The sequence below is a fragment of the Canis lupus genome, chromosome 13 (genome assembly GCF_011100685.1).
Source record: "Canis lupus familiaris isolate Mischka breed German Shepherd chromosome 13, alternate assembly UU_Cfam_GSD_1.0, whole genome shotgun sequence".
NCBI lineage: Eukaryota > Metazoa > Chordata > Mammalia > Carnivora > Canidae > Canis > Canis lupus.
The window spans coordinates 1,929,817-1,945,810 of record NC_049234.1 but is presented as its reverse complement, the minus strand read 5'-3'; the positions used below and the strand labels follow the sequence as shown (position 1 = coordinate 1,945,810).

The following is a 15,994-nucleotide window of genomic DNA, read 5'->3' as shown; positions in this document are numbered from 1 at the left end:
CTGGATTTTAAGATTTCTTAAAAGTTTCACTGTTAAAGGATATTTTTTATTGCTTTGGTGTTCATTTCACTGAAATACTTGTAGGTGTACCTTCTTGGTCATGGATTTAAGGGGGTCTCCATGAACCTCTACGACTACTATACTGTTTGCTCTTAGAAGGGACAGAATTATTTATTTTTATTTTCAATAAAATAATGTTCTTGGGGGGATCCCTGGGTGGCTCAGCGGTTTCGTGCCTGCCTTTGGCCCAGGGATCGAGTCCCGTGTCAGGCTCCCGGCATGGAGCCTGCTTCTCCCTCTGCCTGTGTCTCTGCCTCTCTTTCTCTCTCTCTCTCTCTCTCTCGGTCTATCATAAATAAATAAAAATAAATCTTAAAAAAAAAATAATGTTCTTGGGCTTCATCATCACGTCACTGTTTAGTAGTTGCTCTGCTGGATCAACCACCAGATATAATAGATAATTAAATAACAGTATTGCTTTATTGAAGAGCTAACAGTATGTGTACATAAGTTGGCATATATATCTAGTTAAGAAAAAGTTATTAGTGTCTGCTAATGATTGAGAGTGTGGGAACTTATTTTGGGGGAAGTCTTAGGATGACGTTTCTCCCCTATATTAATCCTTTTTGGTGATCAGAGTGATAGTACAGAGAGTTTTATTTATTTTTTATTTTTTTTATTTTTTTGAGAGTTTTAAAAATTAAGTGTATTTAGCCTGAACTAAGTTTATCACTGATTGGCACTTTGTTTGGTAACAGAAACTGTTTCTTAGCCTTTTTAACTCCTACAAAATTCTTGGGTCCTAATAATGTGAGCTGTATTAAACCCAGGAATTGGTGAAAGCTTGCATTTGAAAAACACCTGGTAACAATACACATTTGTATGTGGTCAGTAATTCAAGGATTCCTTTTATTTTCAATTTATATAACAATTCTTAGAAGTAGTATGCAAAATGACAAAGCTACAATAATACATATATACATTCTTAAAAATAGTTACTTTAGAGGTTGACAAAGCAGTCACTTTCCTAAACGAGTGTGACACAACAGACTAATGGGAGAATCAGTTTTTCATGTTTAATCTGAATTCAGTCTTGCTTTCCAGAAACAATTATGCAGTGACTTCCATGCCTGATGACATGTGAGACTGAATGCAAAAATAGTATCAGACATTGGGAATATTTTCATGTTTGATCCATTCAAAATAAACTGGCTCATTGTTAAGGTTAACACTAGGGTTCTTGACCTTCCCTCCAGTACCCCAGGACAGTATGAATATTCTTCTGCTAAACCTCTAACATGAGAGTGTGTCACAGGGAATTCCTAATAGTGTGTTTTCTTTATGGAACTAGAGAAACTCACCTGAGCCCTTTGGGTCTGTTTTCATTGGTAGACACATAGGCTTGCTTGCTAAAACATAAATTGATGAAACTTTTTTTTTCTACAGTGTACTTGGACAGTCATGAGAAGGTCTTGTAAATTTCAGTAACCTGTAGCCTTTAAAGTGGAAATATACATAGCAGGTTTCGCTTAAAGAGGAGCATCACTTTAATAAATTTAACAACTTAAATAAAATCCTTTAAAGATTCCAAATGTTTGTAGAGGAGGATATTGGGCAAAAACAGTGTTTCAGCGTAGAAACAGATGCAGTTGGGGATGAAGTTTTAACCAGTCTCTCCATTCTAAGGCCTGACCACATTTTGTGTTAGAGCAGCGAGTTAACAGATCTTAATTATAGTAAACATTTTATCAAATACCATTAGCAAAAGGTAGAATACATGTGTAATGAAATGACAACACAGAGATTCTTTTAATCACCATCTCCAAATGGGAAAGGAACAAGGTTGTTTTTTTGTTTTGTTTTGTTTTTTATCATTGCATTTTAATGATAGTTTTAGGGAGAAGAATCAATTAATTTTAGAATTTTTGGAAAATTACCTATAATTGTAAAAGTATTGGCCTGTGTCCATATTAGATGTTATTAGAGCTAGTTCAGTTTCTTTTTCAAGAATAAATTGCACATGCAGGGATCAACACCTCAAGAGAGGACTCAAGGGAACCCTTTCCTCAGGGCTTTATTTTTTACCATGGTAAATTTACTAATGAAGACTTGAGCAAAATGTGGATCAACCATATAGTGATATGTTTTCACAGTGGACGGGAGAGGTTCCACAGCCACCACTGGGCATGGGGTCTGCATAGAAGAGCAGCTGGGGGCCAGGTGACAAGATGTCTTTGTGATGTAGTCCACAAGTCTGTTGTACTGTTGTTCTGACAGTCTCTCTCGGGCTCCATCCACCTGGGATCCAAAAAAAGTTTTCAGTTGCCAAACCCTCATAATGGGACTTCCAAGACAAAATTATGCCTTTTGCTTTTGCCTTGATACATCTGAGTATTATGCCTTTAGGTCTTCTGATAAAGTCATTTTATGCAAAACCCGTGCTTTTTATTTTTTTTCTGAGCTGTGGCAATAACCACACTTTGAGGAGCACAACAGAAGCTCTGCATGAGACTGTTAAGAAGACCTTTGAATAAGCATCTGGTGTGTAAAATTCCCATGTTTGAAGTTGACGATTTGGTAACATTTTAACTCATTAAACATCTAGCACTGCTCTTTACCAACCAGCTCAGGAACAAGGAAGAAAAGTGTTTCTACTTAAATCAACATTAGACTCACACCCTGAAATAAAAGTTGTTTGCCTGTCTCCTTGAATCTCTTCAGTTTGACAGAAAAAAATTGTGGAGAAGAGCACCTCTTTTCAAACCAGTGGCTTTGGACAGAGCATTAAAAAAATAAATACCTTTTGAACTGTAACATTTTCTGTTTTTATAAACACTAGGATTTAAAGCCAGAGAAAATAGAAAAACTGGGCAGAGGAAGGAAATTTTTATGGAAAAAAGGGGAGGATGCAAAGTACATTTATGGTTCATAAAAGTCTGGCTCATCTTCAGTGGAACTCAAACAGGAGAACTTGAGATATACTACCTCAGTTCTTAAGTGCGATTTTCTAAGAAAGCACCCATCAAAGGCAGTTGGAGCTATAAATTCTTCCCACCCTGAAATTCTGTAGCTATCTAGTGTGTAGATCACGTGGATGGGGAAGTTTCCAGTGTAAGCCACTGATCCGTGGGAATCAGGTAGCCACTGACCTTTCCAGTGGTCTATACCTACCAAATGTTGGCAGGACCACTCTGAAGAAGTAAAAATATTTTAACGAGGGCTTTTGGGCTCTCAAAGTAGTAATGTAAGAATTTATGTGTTTCTATGTAGGGTACGGAGATAGCCAAGGGTGTTTTAAAAGCTGCAGAAAGCCAGTGGGATGGTAGGGAGTAAAGGGGCTGCCCTAGAGAAAGGGAATCAGATCCCATATTTTTAAGCTTGGGAAAGAAAAGAAAGGCCCCCAAAGTTTTGCTGACTGAAAGCTGTGTACCAGCAGGCAGAAGCCAGAGCTCTGATGATATCATTTGATGGGGTCAGAATTTAGCTGGAAAGCTTTGAATACACAGAAAGTCTTAATTGCTCCTCCTGAACAGCAGCACAGGAAAACCCGTGCTGTGAAAGGAACCTGGCCAAGGAATAAACTGACCTTCTGACTCATTCTGAGCCTCTCATAAGGGATTTCAATAATGTGCCAGGCATATTAAGCAATTACCCCCCTAAAAATGGCTGCATTTAACCAAGAAAAGCAAATGCTGATTTAAAAAATCTGAATCCTGCCACATTTCAGTATACCGAATGATGTCATCTACAAATTAATTCCTTCCAAAATTCAAAGGAGCTGTGTTCCCTAGTATCTAAAGCAAAAAACCAGAAGAGCCACTTTATACAAGATCTTAGAATACTCTTAGTTTTCCCTGGAAGACGGTGGGTAGGCTTCCTAGCCCAGCTTCCATCTGTGCGTTAGATTGGTATGTGACGCGTACTGACTGGACGCACGGCAGCTGAGGAAAATTCACTGTGCCCAGGGCACTGCTGAGTGAACTCCCCACCCCCGGTTTGCAAATACATTGGATTAGGGCCCTTGTAAGGAAGGGTGTACTGTCACGGGAAAGAAATGAGCATCTTGTTCTACCGTATGGTGAGTGGGGGAAGGGTCAGGGTTCGGACGCGGGATTTGGGAGGAGTTGAGGGGAGAGGGGGGAAAGATTCGGAGAAAGCAGAATCTGGGGGCTGAAGGCATACTGGATACCTACTTTTGCTGTCCTGTGCCAGGTGCTGCCTGGCAAACCCAGCAGCTGCCCTGCAGTATTCTTGCGCACAGTCCTCTTTTCCTGCCTCTCTGCTGGAGCCATCCCCAATGATGGGCCCTCCCACCTCACCCTTCCCCAACCCCCTTAGCCCTGAGTGCCAATGGAAGACCAGTGTTGAGCACCGTGTCCAGTGTGTCAGTGCTTCTGCTTCTAACTCCATGATTCCATGGTCTCAATTAACCTTGGCAACTTGTAGGAGTGGTGACTCCAGCTATCATCTCATTAAACCCCTAGAGAAGCAGGTCTGTTCCTTTCCAGCTATGCTAATTCCCCACAGACCCTCCTCCAGCAGAAAAGCCAGAGAGAAGGATCACAGTTGGTGATGGTAGAGACAGTTTAATAGCAAAGGCTGAATCTCCAGTCTCAGCTTAAGATATGAAATATTTCCCAAGCAGCTAAGAAATAACGATGGTCCTAGATATTCCTTAGGGCCTTGGAAGTTTCTCGTTAAGGACCAAGGACTTGAAGATAATGATACTATCCCCTGCCAAATCCTGTAGCCAGATCACTGCTGCTTTATTGTCAATTGGATCAGAAGATTTTGGCAGATCTAAAGTCAGCCTGGACATCTGACCTCTGTTTATTCCCAGAAAGTCATCAGCTCGAAGCAGCAATGTACATCTAGTGCCAAGCCCCAGCTTAAAGTCTGACTGATTAGGATCCAAGAAGCTAGAGAAATCTCAGAGTTGTTGTGGTTGGCCGCCTTCCATCTTCTCAGATGATTTTACCCAAACGGTGCAAGGGAGACAGGCTCCCATACCAGGAAGAGAATAAGGAGTTGGGCAGGACCTGCTAGAGGAAGGTTTGTTGTCCTTTCCTGGGGCCACTCAGGTCCTAGGTTAGGACCAACAGGCTCCAGCTTGCCACTGATTTAACTCTCGTCTTGCTTGTGGACAAAGATGTCTGTTTCTTAGGTCAGCTCAGGCAGTCAGCAGGGAGGCAGGAACAACAGTTTTCCAAACGGGTGTACCTGTTCACCTGACGCTGGACTGCAGGAAGCTGGTGCCATTCTTGTCAGGGTTCACCCTGACCCCCACTACACCCTGCTTGAGCATCTGCTCCATATCATCTTATGTGTAGCCAGGAGCCAGCACCCAGCACAGAAGCTATGTGGCCAGGGAGCTGCCCCAAGATCCTAAGGAGTGTCCCCAGGAGGTACCCCACAGTACATAGGAGATGGGAATCTCTTCTGTGGGGAAGGGAACACAGAATACAGAGCAGTACAAGCAAAGAGCTTTATGCACAAAATTTTGACCCCTGAAGTCCTGGGGTGGAAATGGGGAGGAAGTGAATTAGACTTCCTGGTCTGTGAGCTTGAGAAGGTCTGGCCTACTGGCTGCATCTTGTTTCATGGTATCCCCACTTCTGTGGCTGTCCTCCCCTGTCTCCAGACTGCTGCAGCACATCTGAGCCTGCTCCATGGAGTAGCAGCATGGGATTGCTGCCTTGACCCTAGCCATCTGGTAAGGACCTGCTGGGTCTGGAGCTCTGCTGTCCCGTCTACCCCAGCACCCCCACCTGCTGATAACCAAGCCCTGTTCAGTTCATACAGTGGCTTAACCCCAGGCCTCGAGTTCACCTGGCCTGTTGCTGGGCTCCCCCATGACAGGCTCCAATACACACCTTCCCACTTGCTTCTGCACTGGCCCCTGGGCCCTCTATGCTGCTTCCTCTGACAGCCCTGCTGGTCTCCAGCAGCCACTCCAGAGGCTGCAGGCTCAGAAGTGCCTGCTTAACAGTAGTCAGCGACAATCACCCTGTTTTCTGAAACGTACCTCCACATCACAGGCCACTCTTGGCTGCCTCAGCTGCACAGTGAACAGGTTGCTTTGCTTGCTGTCCTGTGCACAGTCAATCTCCGTGATGGGGAAGGCCTGCTGCTGCGTGTCCTCGCTGACACTCACCACAAAGAGCACTTCTGATGTCAGCAGCAAGCACCCTTCGTGTTCCTGGCCTGAGCCCCTCACCATAACCACCTCCAGGGCCATGTGGACTTCTGGTCGGCCCAGAGACTGCAGCATTTTCCTGTTTCAAAGGAAAAAAGTGAGGCGAGAAGCCAGTTTGGAAAAGATGGTCGTGTATTTGCACTCACTTTACCAAGGGCTGGGGTGTTCTCACATAAGGTTCCCCAAAGGCAAAGGGCTCTCACCAATCTATTAATTTTAGCTTGAAATGTAATTGTCACTTCAATTCTCAGACTGACTCTGGTCACCATAATCTAGCTCCTCCCGGGGACAAAGATTTCCCTCGGCTCCTTTTCTTCCCAATAGAAAAGGTCACCTCTGTTAGAATGTGGGCTTTACAGGGAATCCCAGGTCCCCTCAGCAGTTCTGGGCTTCTTTGTCAATAGGCAGCCCCCCCACCCGCCCCCTGGGGTGTGTGTGTGTGAGAGGCAGGGAGTACTGCGGCCAGCCCCCCACATCTGGGGATAGCAGCCTCTCCGTGGCTCCAACATGCTCTTGTGCTGCCTTAGATGCTGCAAGCAGTCTTGGATTTCCCCTGAAAGCAGGGCCCATGAGCTTGAGAGCAGAGCAGGCCCTCTTAACATACATGTGCAGTTGAACAAGTGTCTAGATCATTTTACCAGACATATTTGACGTGGCTATTTGGAGCCTGGTCAGCATGTAGATCACTTGGCTGGTAGCGCTGTTTGGGAAGCTGAGAAAGTCCAGCTCCATGTAAAATACCTGTGGTAAGAGAAGTAAGAGAGTTTTACTAGTTGTTTTCTGGAAACCAGTTCCATGCTGTAGTGATGTCATCTGTTTACAGCCATCCATAAAATGCTACAGGATCCAAAATGATGTCAAATCTTTGGAAGCAAGTGTACAGATAATCATTAAACACTGCAATGCTCTTAACTCTGGTTAGCTACAAACTGAACAATGAATGAACCACAGTCCAAGCATCGACAGGACTGGCAATTAATGGAAGCATAGCATCCTGGGAGTAATCGTCCTGAGCAATAGCTCACACACCATTACAATTTATGTGATAAAAAAGTCACGATTGTTAGCGGACTTCCTTGCTTAATGTTATAATACTTCTGTATCTGTGGTGTGGCTGGGCAAATAAAACACCACACACACACACAGTTGCACACAAAAGCACACGGTTTGCCTAGATACAGCATTTAAGTGACTTAATCCAGCTGTTAAACATGAATCCATATACATTTATGAGCACTCTTAGGGCCTCTGGTTTATGACCCACTCGCCCTGGTGCCAGTACCAAATGAGGGCACCCAGCAGCAGCCATGCAGGCCTCTAAGGAGACTCTCCAGAACCAAAGATGGTACAGCATGTGTGCTTTCTGAGGGCTTGTAAATGTTTATAAATGAGGCAGTCATTAGACTAAGAGTTAGTGGTTTGTAAAACCTTCAGTGCAGTAATAAAAGTTTTACAAGAATGATGGAAAGCAACAAGGCCATGTGAAGCTCTGTTCGGAGATGCTCTTACATAAGGGAGAGCTCCTCAGCCCTGGCAAACTCACAGAGAGGAGCAATGGCATTTTCAACACCAAGGGCATTTACGAAGTAGGAGTTGACTGCACCTCGCTGGGGTCTACGGCCACAGGAGTACTGTTTTTATTAATGCGCAAGTATTCGAGAAGGTGGAATTTAACTGGGCCCGGTTAGAGGTGGCAGCAGTTCTGTTTGTCCGTTTTCCTGTGAGTGAAAACATCATTCACAGGAGAGAAAGACAGAAATGGTTGGGGGGGAGGCGGTGAGGGGAAGAGCGAAGAGGAACACATGTTTGCATCTGTGTGGTCTCTTAAAGGAACCCTCTGGATGGTTGCCTGAGTGTGGGCATTCGTCTCCCACTCGCTTCCTTCCAGACACTTTTTATGCCTGATCTGGCCGCCTCCTGTCAGATCTGCGGAGGTGCAGGACGCCTGTGGTGAAGTGTGCCCCTCAGACTGGCCGGCCAGATGCAGGGCCCTCTCCCAGCCTGTGACGGCAGCCAGACAGCCTGCTTCATGACCAAAGTGATGACACTGATCGTAGGTAAAAAGGTAACAACGATTCTAGTCACCAGTTTATTAAGTCACTTGAGTGTCCTTTACCAAGAATGTAGAGAGCAAGCACGGGAGGAGGTGTTTCTTTTCACACGCACCTGTTACTCCTGTGTGCACACACAAGCGTGGGAAAGGCCTGGCATGCCACCTCCAAGTGCCGGTGGTGCCCTAGGCCCACGATCTACTCAGCTGTCTGCTTGGGGGAAGGGTTTGGTTGTAGATTGTGTGCCTCTCCTGTCCATGGCCAGGAACTCGGCGCAGGGTCTGCAGCAGTTTGTAAACCAAGGCCCTGTGGGCATGGGCGTGCACACCCTCCTCTTTCTCCTTCTCCTGATGTACATCTGTCACAGATACCTTCCTGCCTTGTAACCTATTTTCCAGTTGGTCACCAGAAAACGCAGTGATTCTATATTCTCTGCTTCAATATTTTCAATATTTTCTCTCAATTGCCCTCAATCTCTTACTGGTTACTTCACATTAAAGTCTATTTTACACTTGATCTTAGCCAAAAAGCCGAGAAGTGGTCATTAAAGTCCATTTTATTAGATGTACTGTAAAAAGATTCTGTGAGACAGACCTAATGAAATTGCTAATTGATTTCTTGGGTCTATAATTATTATAATTTGTTATTTATAGTACAATTCTACTCTTTCCATAAATAAGCATAAGGAGGTGAGAAGGACAGCTGCTTATCTCTTTATAGATTTATGTTTTATTTTTCACTGTTTTGCCATGTGAAGGCCTAGACTTTCTCGGAGTTCTTGGAATAAGAATGCAAGTTAGTCAGTGAGGTCTGAGCTGGCCTGATAGGCACTTCATGACGTACCGTAGCCGGTCTGTGACACGAGCTCAGCAGCTCCTCCGATGGGCTTTGTGAACACCCCCATGATTCCTTTCCCCACGCCCGAGATGACGCCCTTGGCCTTGTGCCCTGCAGAAGCATGAGCCTCAGTTGTTCTCTGGAAGTTCTGCATAGGCTGATCGACTATGCCAGCAATTGCACCTGAAAAACAGCAAAAGTCCCTAGTGAGGACTAGGGCTTCAAATCCTGAGAAAGTGACAACCTTCCATCCAGAAAACGGTTTTATTTGGATTGAAAATGAAAACCCACCTTTGTTATAAAGTTCTTTATTATACATTTACTTATCAATTATGTAAGTTCACTGGTTACTAAGACACTTATGATCTTCATCAAAACATGGTGTTCAGACTGGGTTTGGTCCATCACAGTGAGGATCTGTGAAGTTCAGTTCAGAATTTAATAACGGGTCAGACTATTCCAAAGTGACACTCGTGAAACCAGGCAACACAGTGTAGGGAGGAGAATCGCTCATGAGAGAGCAAGCCTGCTCAGCCTCATCACTTACACCGCATCAGGAGCGTGAAGAAAGTGGAGGAGGCCATCCCCTGTCCCTGTTCTCCCCAAAAGTAATGATAAGAGCAGTTCTTTAATAATATTCATATATGAACATGTAAGAGTAATGGTTGGTATTGCAGCTATTTCTGTAATAACTCCTCTGTGGTGAGTCTTCCTATGTGCTGGGGACTTTATCCTATGAGGTCATTAATCCTAGGGGGCCAACATGGCCTTTGTCCTCAGCTCCTAGGTAAGGCCGCAGCACACAGACAGGTTATGTATGGAGGTTTGTCCCCAGGTCACATAGCTGTCATGTGCTTGAACCGGGCTTCCAGCCTGGAGGGGCAGAGCCACAGCCCAGCCCTCAACCACCAGGTTCCTCCTTTTGCCAGTCTTAGAAACACTTCCTTCCTTTCCACTTCAGCTGAGGTCTGGCCACTTACTCTTTGCTTCAGAACAGCTGCAGAACAATGTTCTCACTGCCCTGCTCTGCTGGTTCTCCTGGAGGGCAGCCAGGTCAGGAACCGAGGTGGTGGGGGAGTCCCTCAGCCTCTTGTGGGTTCTTTGGCCCCCTTACTCTGAGGGGCCTGTGACGAGATCTAATAAAGGCCTCACCAGTACCCCCCCACACACACCTTTTCTTTCAGTGATGGAGTGGAAGGGTTCTCTAGCTCAGTAAGAGGTAAAAATTTCATTACAGTTCTTGACAGAATTTTCTGTTTTTAACTGAAACCTGCTAGGATTAATGGAAAATGCATAGTCCCCCTGGTAGAAATTTTAGTACATGTCAAACTCCATTATTCCAAATGCCACTAATTCAAAGTCTCTTGGGTAAATGGAGATTTCCAGGTCTCTGTTAATGACCTGCTAATTTCAAGTAATGTTCTCCTGAACAAAATCCAGTAAAACAAAGGCCAGTCCCTTCAGGTCAGTTGTAAAGGGAATGTTCTTCATAGGTTCCATTCCTCTAAATTTGGACAGAGCCATTTAAATTTATGTATTGACAGACTAAGCATGACGTGAGGTGACAGGTCTGTTTCTCAGTGTTGGTCAGCCTGGACCAATGCTTCCTAAACCTTCTAAGGAACTGACTGGGGAGGTGGAGGAAGCCACTCACAGCTGGCCACCGCTGCCGTAGCTGCAGAGGGCTGAGGGGTCACCGCGACAGGACCCTGGATACGCCCTGGCCTGGCACTTGGGCTGGGGGGCGCAGAGGCCTCCACTGCTCTGCTGTCCACCCACAAGTCAGGAGTCAGAGTGGCTGGGAAGTGTTACTGGGGGTGGTGGCTGCCGTCGGTGCACAGCAGAGGCAAGCACAGAAAAATCCTCTCACAGAAGACAGGTCAAAGTGAACAGCATCACATCAGGGAATGTGGCTTTCGTGACGTCACGATCTAATGTCTCTGAAAGGTCTCCATGCTTCAGTTAGTAGGAACACTGAGGTAAAAAACTCACCAACAGATTAAATTATCTAAGAAATGCCTTTTCCCAAGTGCAGATTTCCATACAGACTATTAAAATTGAGTGGGAGGGCAGGTGGTTACCTCCTGAGACTCCCCGACTTCCCTTGAATGGGCCAGGCCTACCCTGGGCAAGGAATGCGGAGCCTCGATGGCCATGAGACCGGCACTGAGCTCTGACTTCTAACTTCCCTCTAAGTGCAAACAGGTATCGCAGTGACACTCCCCTTTGATCCCCCACTTTCTCTAGACACTGGCCACACTGAAGGCTCAGTCACCGTGGCTTTGATAGATAAACTATTTGGGCGGCCCAGAGAGTGGAAAATCTGAGCCTCCTGACAAGGTGTTAGATTCTGAGAGGTAGAGAAGGAGCCATCAGATCACATGCCCTTGCCTGGCTCCAGACCCTGGACGGGGAGCCTGTCACACACACCAACACCTCACTGGTCACCAGGTGTGAGCCGGAGACGCGAGAGGCTGGGAGAGACCAGCAGCCACTTCATGGTGTCTGCAGCCGTGCCCTGAGAGAGGCAGCTCCTCGCAGGGTTTCAGAAGGCTCTGTTATTAAGTATGATCCAGCTAAGTCCCACAACTGGTAAATTATTTACTGTCATCTACTCCAACTCTGCTCTGAGGCTCTAAGTGGTGGAAAGTGATCCTCAAACTTGTTTGTTGGCATCAGGCCCACAGGGTGGGCGGCCACATGGAGACAGCTGTGATGTGATGAACGGAGATGAGGAAGGAAGCGCGCCTTGGGGCTTGGGGGTAGTTTCCGAGGACTCAGCCCAGTGTGCTGGGTGAGGCAGAGATGGGGAGGTGTTTCCTGTGCTCCCCTCAAGTTGGAGGAGGAAGGCTTCATTAGGCAAGGCCCCAAAGGGCCCTCCCTTACCTCTTCCATGGCTAGCTCCCCAGCCTTAGGCAGAAAACACTGGTTTACTGATCTTTTGGTGCTGCCCTCACCACATGGTGTGATTTTATTTTGGATACTTTTAAAAATACTCAGGACAGAAGAGGCACAGGCCTAAGCTGTGACACTATAGCTCAACACTGCAGACAGATGAGACCTACACACAGAGGATATTAAGTATTCCAGCTTGAGGTGGGCCTGCTGTAAACAGAACACATTAGTTCACTGAGGAGGAAGCACCTCTTTGTCCCTAAATTCCCCACTAGCTGCAGTCAGTTAGCTAATGGCTGATCGCGGCCGCAGAGGAACTGCTCAAAAATGCCGTGTGCTGGTGCACAGCTCACTTGCTCGCCCAATCTCTCCCCCCATCCAGGGAAACTGTCCTGATTCACCAATACAGGCCCACCATGTTGGGATCCCACATGGCACACCCCCAGTGGTGCTGGCAACCCCAGAGTGCTTCACACGTCAGGCAGCGGCCCAAGAGAAGGGGATCAGAGAGGCAAGCTCTGGCGTCCTGCCTTTGGTATTCATGAGAGAGAAGTCACGTCTGGGAGGAAACATGGCGTATGACGGGGACACAGAGCTCACATCTCTCAGCACAGACTCTACGCTGCAGTAGGAAAGGGGGTGTTTGGGGAACGGACCTGGTAAGTGTGGGAAAGCCTGATGAGGCTTTCAATTCCACAGGCTAAACAGAGTCTTCCCCAAGGCCACTGCTTTCTCCAAACCGTGGTAGAGCTCTTCCAAGAGCCTCAGCGGCACCTCAAGCTGACACTTCCTCACCAACCTGGGGTGATGAGGCTGGGCACGACAGCTAAAGGCTCCCTTTGATTTTTCAAGTACCTTGTAACACTCCACAGTGTCCCCACAAGGGCAAAACAGAGGCAAGAAGGCCCACCAAACCCATAAACGTTTGGGAAAATGTATTTTTCCTACCCTGGAACATTCAATTGTTCAGTCTTCCAACATCCTGAGTGTTTCCAGGGGTGGAACCCTCCAGGGTGGGTGACATGTGGAAAAGCCCAGGCTCTTGTCCTGGTAGAGGTGTGACCTGGGCAAGTCACTTCATACCTATGCCTAGGGTTTGTAGATAGACCAAATAAGATGACACACATGAAAATGCTTTGTCAACTCTGAAGTGGTCTTTAAAAACAGTTTTACTAACTGGGTTGTTAAGGTTTCTTCTAGAGGAAGAAACCGAGAAACTAATATTGTGACTTCACTAAGCTCGAGTTTCAAACAATATGATAATAGCTCTAACTTCAATCAGGAACTTAACTGCATTTAGCAGTTTTGAACATCATTTCTGGGGATAAATGAAATGGTGATAAATCTAGACTTTCCCAGGGGAGGGGACTTGATTGGTGCTATTCCTCCTCTCGTCTTCCTGTCACACATCAGGTGGTCCTAGGACTAGACGTTCTGAGATGACCCAGTAATTAACTGGGACACAGAGCATTCTTGAACTCTGAGAGGGAAGGAAACTGGCTTGAGCCAACTCTGAGATGCCCACCGGGAACTAAAATGTCTGAGGAGCGCAGACTTGGGCATGCTGCTCAGTGTGCTGAGGGAGGTCCAGGTCAGGCCAGTGGTTGCAGCGGCAGTCAGTGCACACCCAGGAGGGATTTAGGACATCCACAGAACTCCTGAGCTTTTGGAAATTACCAGAGATGCGGAAAGACAGCGAACCCACTGAGGTTTTATAGACAGACTAAATGATCCCCTTACATGGATGAAGATGTGTAAGATGTGACAATGGCAAAGACCCAAGTTTTAGGACTTTCTAGCCTGGTTAACAATGGGAGCCACATTAAAAAATGTGACACCACAAAGGGAGGACCATGGATCCTCATGTTACGGATTTCTACCACTAGGCACAATTTTATACAGTGGCAACTGGGTAGTGGGTGTGGGCATCTCTGTGTGGGAACGGAACAGACTAGTTGGAAGGGACATAGCCACAGGCCAGCCAGCTCAGGTCTCCTCTGCTGAGCACTTATAAGCTCCAAAACGAGCTTGCATGGAGGAAAGGGAGCTCTCTGCCCACAGTAGATGGCATGGAAGCCCACAACTCTTAGCAAAAAGAGGTCTCACAGCCCCCAAACAATGACCTGAGGCGCTCCCCACCCCCATAACCCTCACCACTTCCTGTGGTTATAGCAACTGAATCTCTTGAGCTAAAACTAAAGCAAAAAATGTTCCTGCTGTTGCTCACTTGTCTCTCTTTGGTGGCTCATTCTTTGAAACGAGGCAACTATTATTGTTCCTTTGCAACCATAACATAACAATAAGCACGCGTGACGCTGTTTACCAAGCACAGGCCCTAGGCCTGGCCCATGATGGACCACTATTATTACCTCTAATAATGTTATTACCAGCCCCAACTTAGCAGTGAGCAGCCTGGGTTTAGAGAAGGTAAGAATGTGCCTGAGGTCACAAAGGAAGGACCTGGACATCCCAGCCCGGGTCTGCTCGCTCCTCTGGAGTGTGGAACTCCCGTGCCTTGCCCTGGCAATTCTAGAATACTCCTTTACCCAGCAGTTCCAGCTGGAGCTGGAATTGGAGTCCCAAGCTCCCAGTTTCCACACGTCATCACAGACTGTTAGGACTTCGACAATTTCTAGTAACTTAACCTGAGCTTGTAACATCTTCCTACTTCCTCCCTGAGCCTTGGCTGAGCCGGGAGTTGAGGGTGGTGGGTAGAGCCACATACTGGAGAGAGGACGGATCCTTTCCAGCTCATCTTTTCTGACCTCTGCTCTCCCGGCCTCCGGGCATTTTGATCTCTGAGAGATGCACACTTCTTCAGACCGCAGCAGGCAGGCTGCCAAGCAATACAGTTTTAAATTCCTTTGCAAACAAATAAACAAAAGATACCCTTGAAAATCCTGCTCTGTGAAATTTCAGCTCTGAAACTTCCTTTTTATAGAGTTTTCCAAAGCAACTTATTTTTCGAACACTTGTAGTATTTGGAAATATCCACAGCAATCTTTGCCTCTAACTGTACCATCTGGCTGCTTGACAAACTGGTAATTGCCGAGTCAGGCTGGGCCGCACACTTGAAAAAACAAAAGGAGACAGTGGGCTCCTCAATGAAGTTTACAGGACATCTCTGCACGTTGCTCGGGTGCTTCTCGAGCAAAGGCGGGCGGCTGCAGGGCCTGAGCCTCACGAGGCGCCCCCTGCTCACTGTGGAGCACGAACAGCCCCGGCTGCCGTCCTGGTACGGGGCGCCCCCAGGGAGTGGGGCTCCTGTGCCCCGGCTCCGGGTCAGGCTCCGGGTCGGGCAGGAGGCCCCGGAGGTCCCAGTGTCCTGGGCATGCGGGCAGGAAACAGAGTGGGTGCCTCCGCCTCCCCGGGCCTCAGCAACGGCTGCAGGAAGGAGGGGTTCACAAGCAGCCCTGGCCCCTCACCCCCTTACCGAGCAGGCTGATGCCCAGCCGGGACAGGCCCTGTCGGAGCCCCTCGCCCAGGCTCTCAGGGAGCTGCCGCCGCCACTCCTCCTGCCGGTTGTAGTGCTCCTCATCTAGCGAAAGGCGGTCCATGTTCCGGGCCAGGCTCGTGGCCAGGTTGGTGATGGAGGTGAGGGTACCTGAGGGTACAAGAGCACACGAGTTGGCCTTCTGGTCACAGGGAGAGGGGCGGAAACACACCTGGGCCCCTGACCTGCCCCGGGGGGTGAGTGACGGTGGCTTCCTTTGTGCAGCTTGAAGCAAGGGCCTTAAGACAATGAGGGGAGGGGGCAACCTGGTTAGCTTGGTCAGTGGTGCCAGTGGCTCTTGATCTTGGAGTTGTGAGTTTGAGCCCCATGTTGGGTGTAGAGGTAGCTTAGAAATAAAATATTTAAAAAAAACGAGGTGGAGATTAACGTTTGCTTATAAGGGTGATGACACACCTCAAAAGGGGTAGAATGAGAATCTCTGTTGCCAAAGAAACACAGAGTTTCCCGTGAAACTACCATTCACCATCTTGAGGTGGTCAAGGCTTGGATAACACGGTAGTT

General features: G+C 47.1%; 1 protein-coding gene across 7 annotated transcripts in view; it reads right to left on the bottom strand.

Moving 5' to 3' along the window:
* Positions 1 to 877: 877 nt before the first annotated feature.
* VPS13B (vacuolar protein sorting 13 homolog B) overlaps positions 878 to 15,994 on the bottom strand; it is a 734,128-nt gene continuing 719,011 nt past the window's right edge. For 4 of the 7 annotated variants that reach the window (XM_038555165.1, XM_038555167.1, XM_038555166.1 and 1 more), the window contains 5 exons: positions 15,413 to 15,583; positions 9,091 to 9,267; positions 6,835 to 6,937; positions 6,026 to 6,275; positions 878 to 2,298 (listed from right to left, as the gene is read on the bottom strand). In XM_038555165.1, coding sequence (XP_038411093.1) covers positions 2,050 to 2,298; positions 6,026 to 6,275; positions 6,835 to 6,937; positions 9,091 to 9,267; positions 15,413 to 15,583 — 950 coding nt within the window. In that variant the 3' untranslated portion in view covers positions 878 to 2,049. The remainder of the gene's footprint in view (positions 2,299 to 6,025; positions 6,276 to 6,834; positions 6,938 to 9,090; positions 9,268 to 15,412; positions 15,584 to 15,994) is intronic. The other 3 variants (XM_038555164.1, XM_038555168.1, XM_038555163.1) reach the window with 1 other exon arrangement.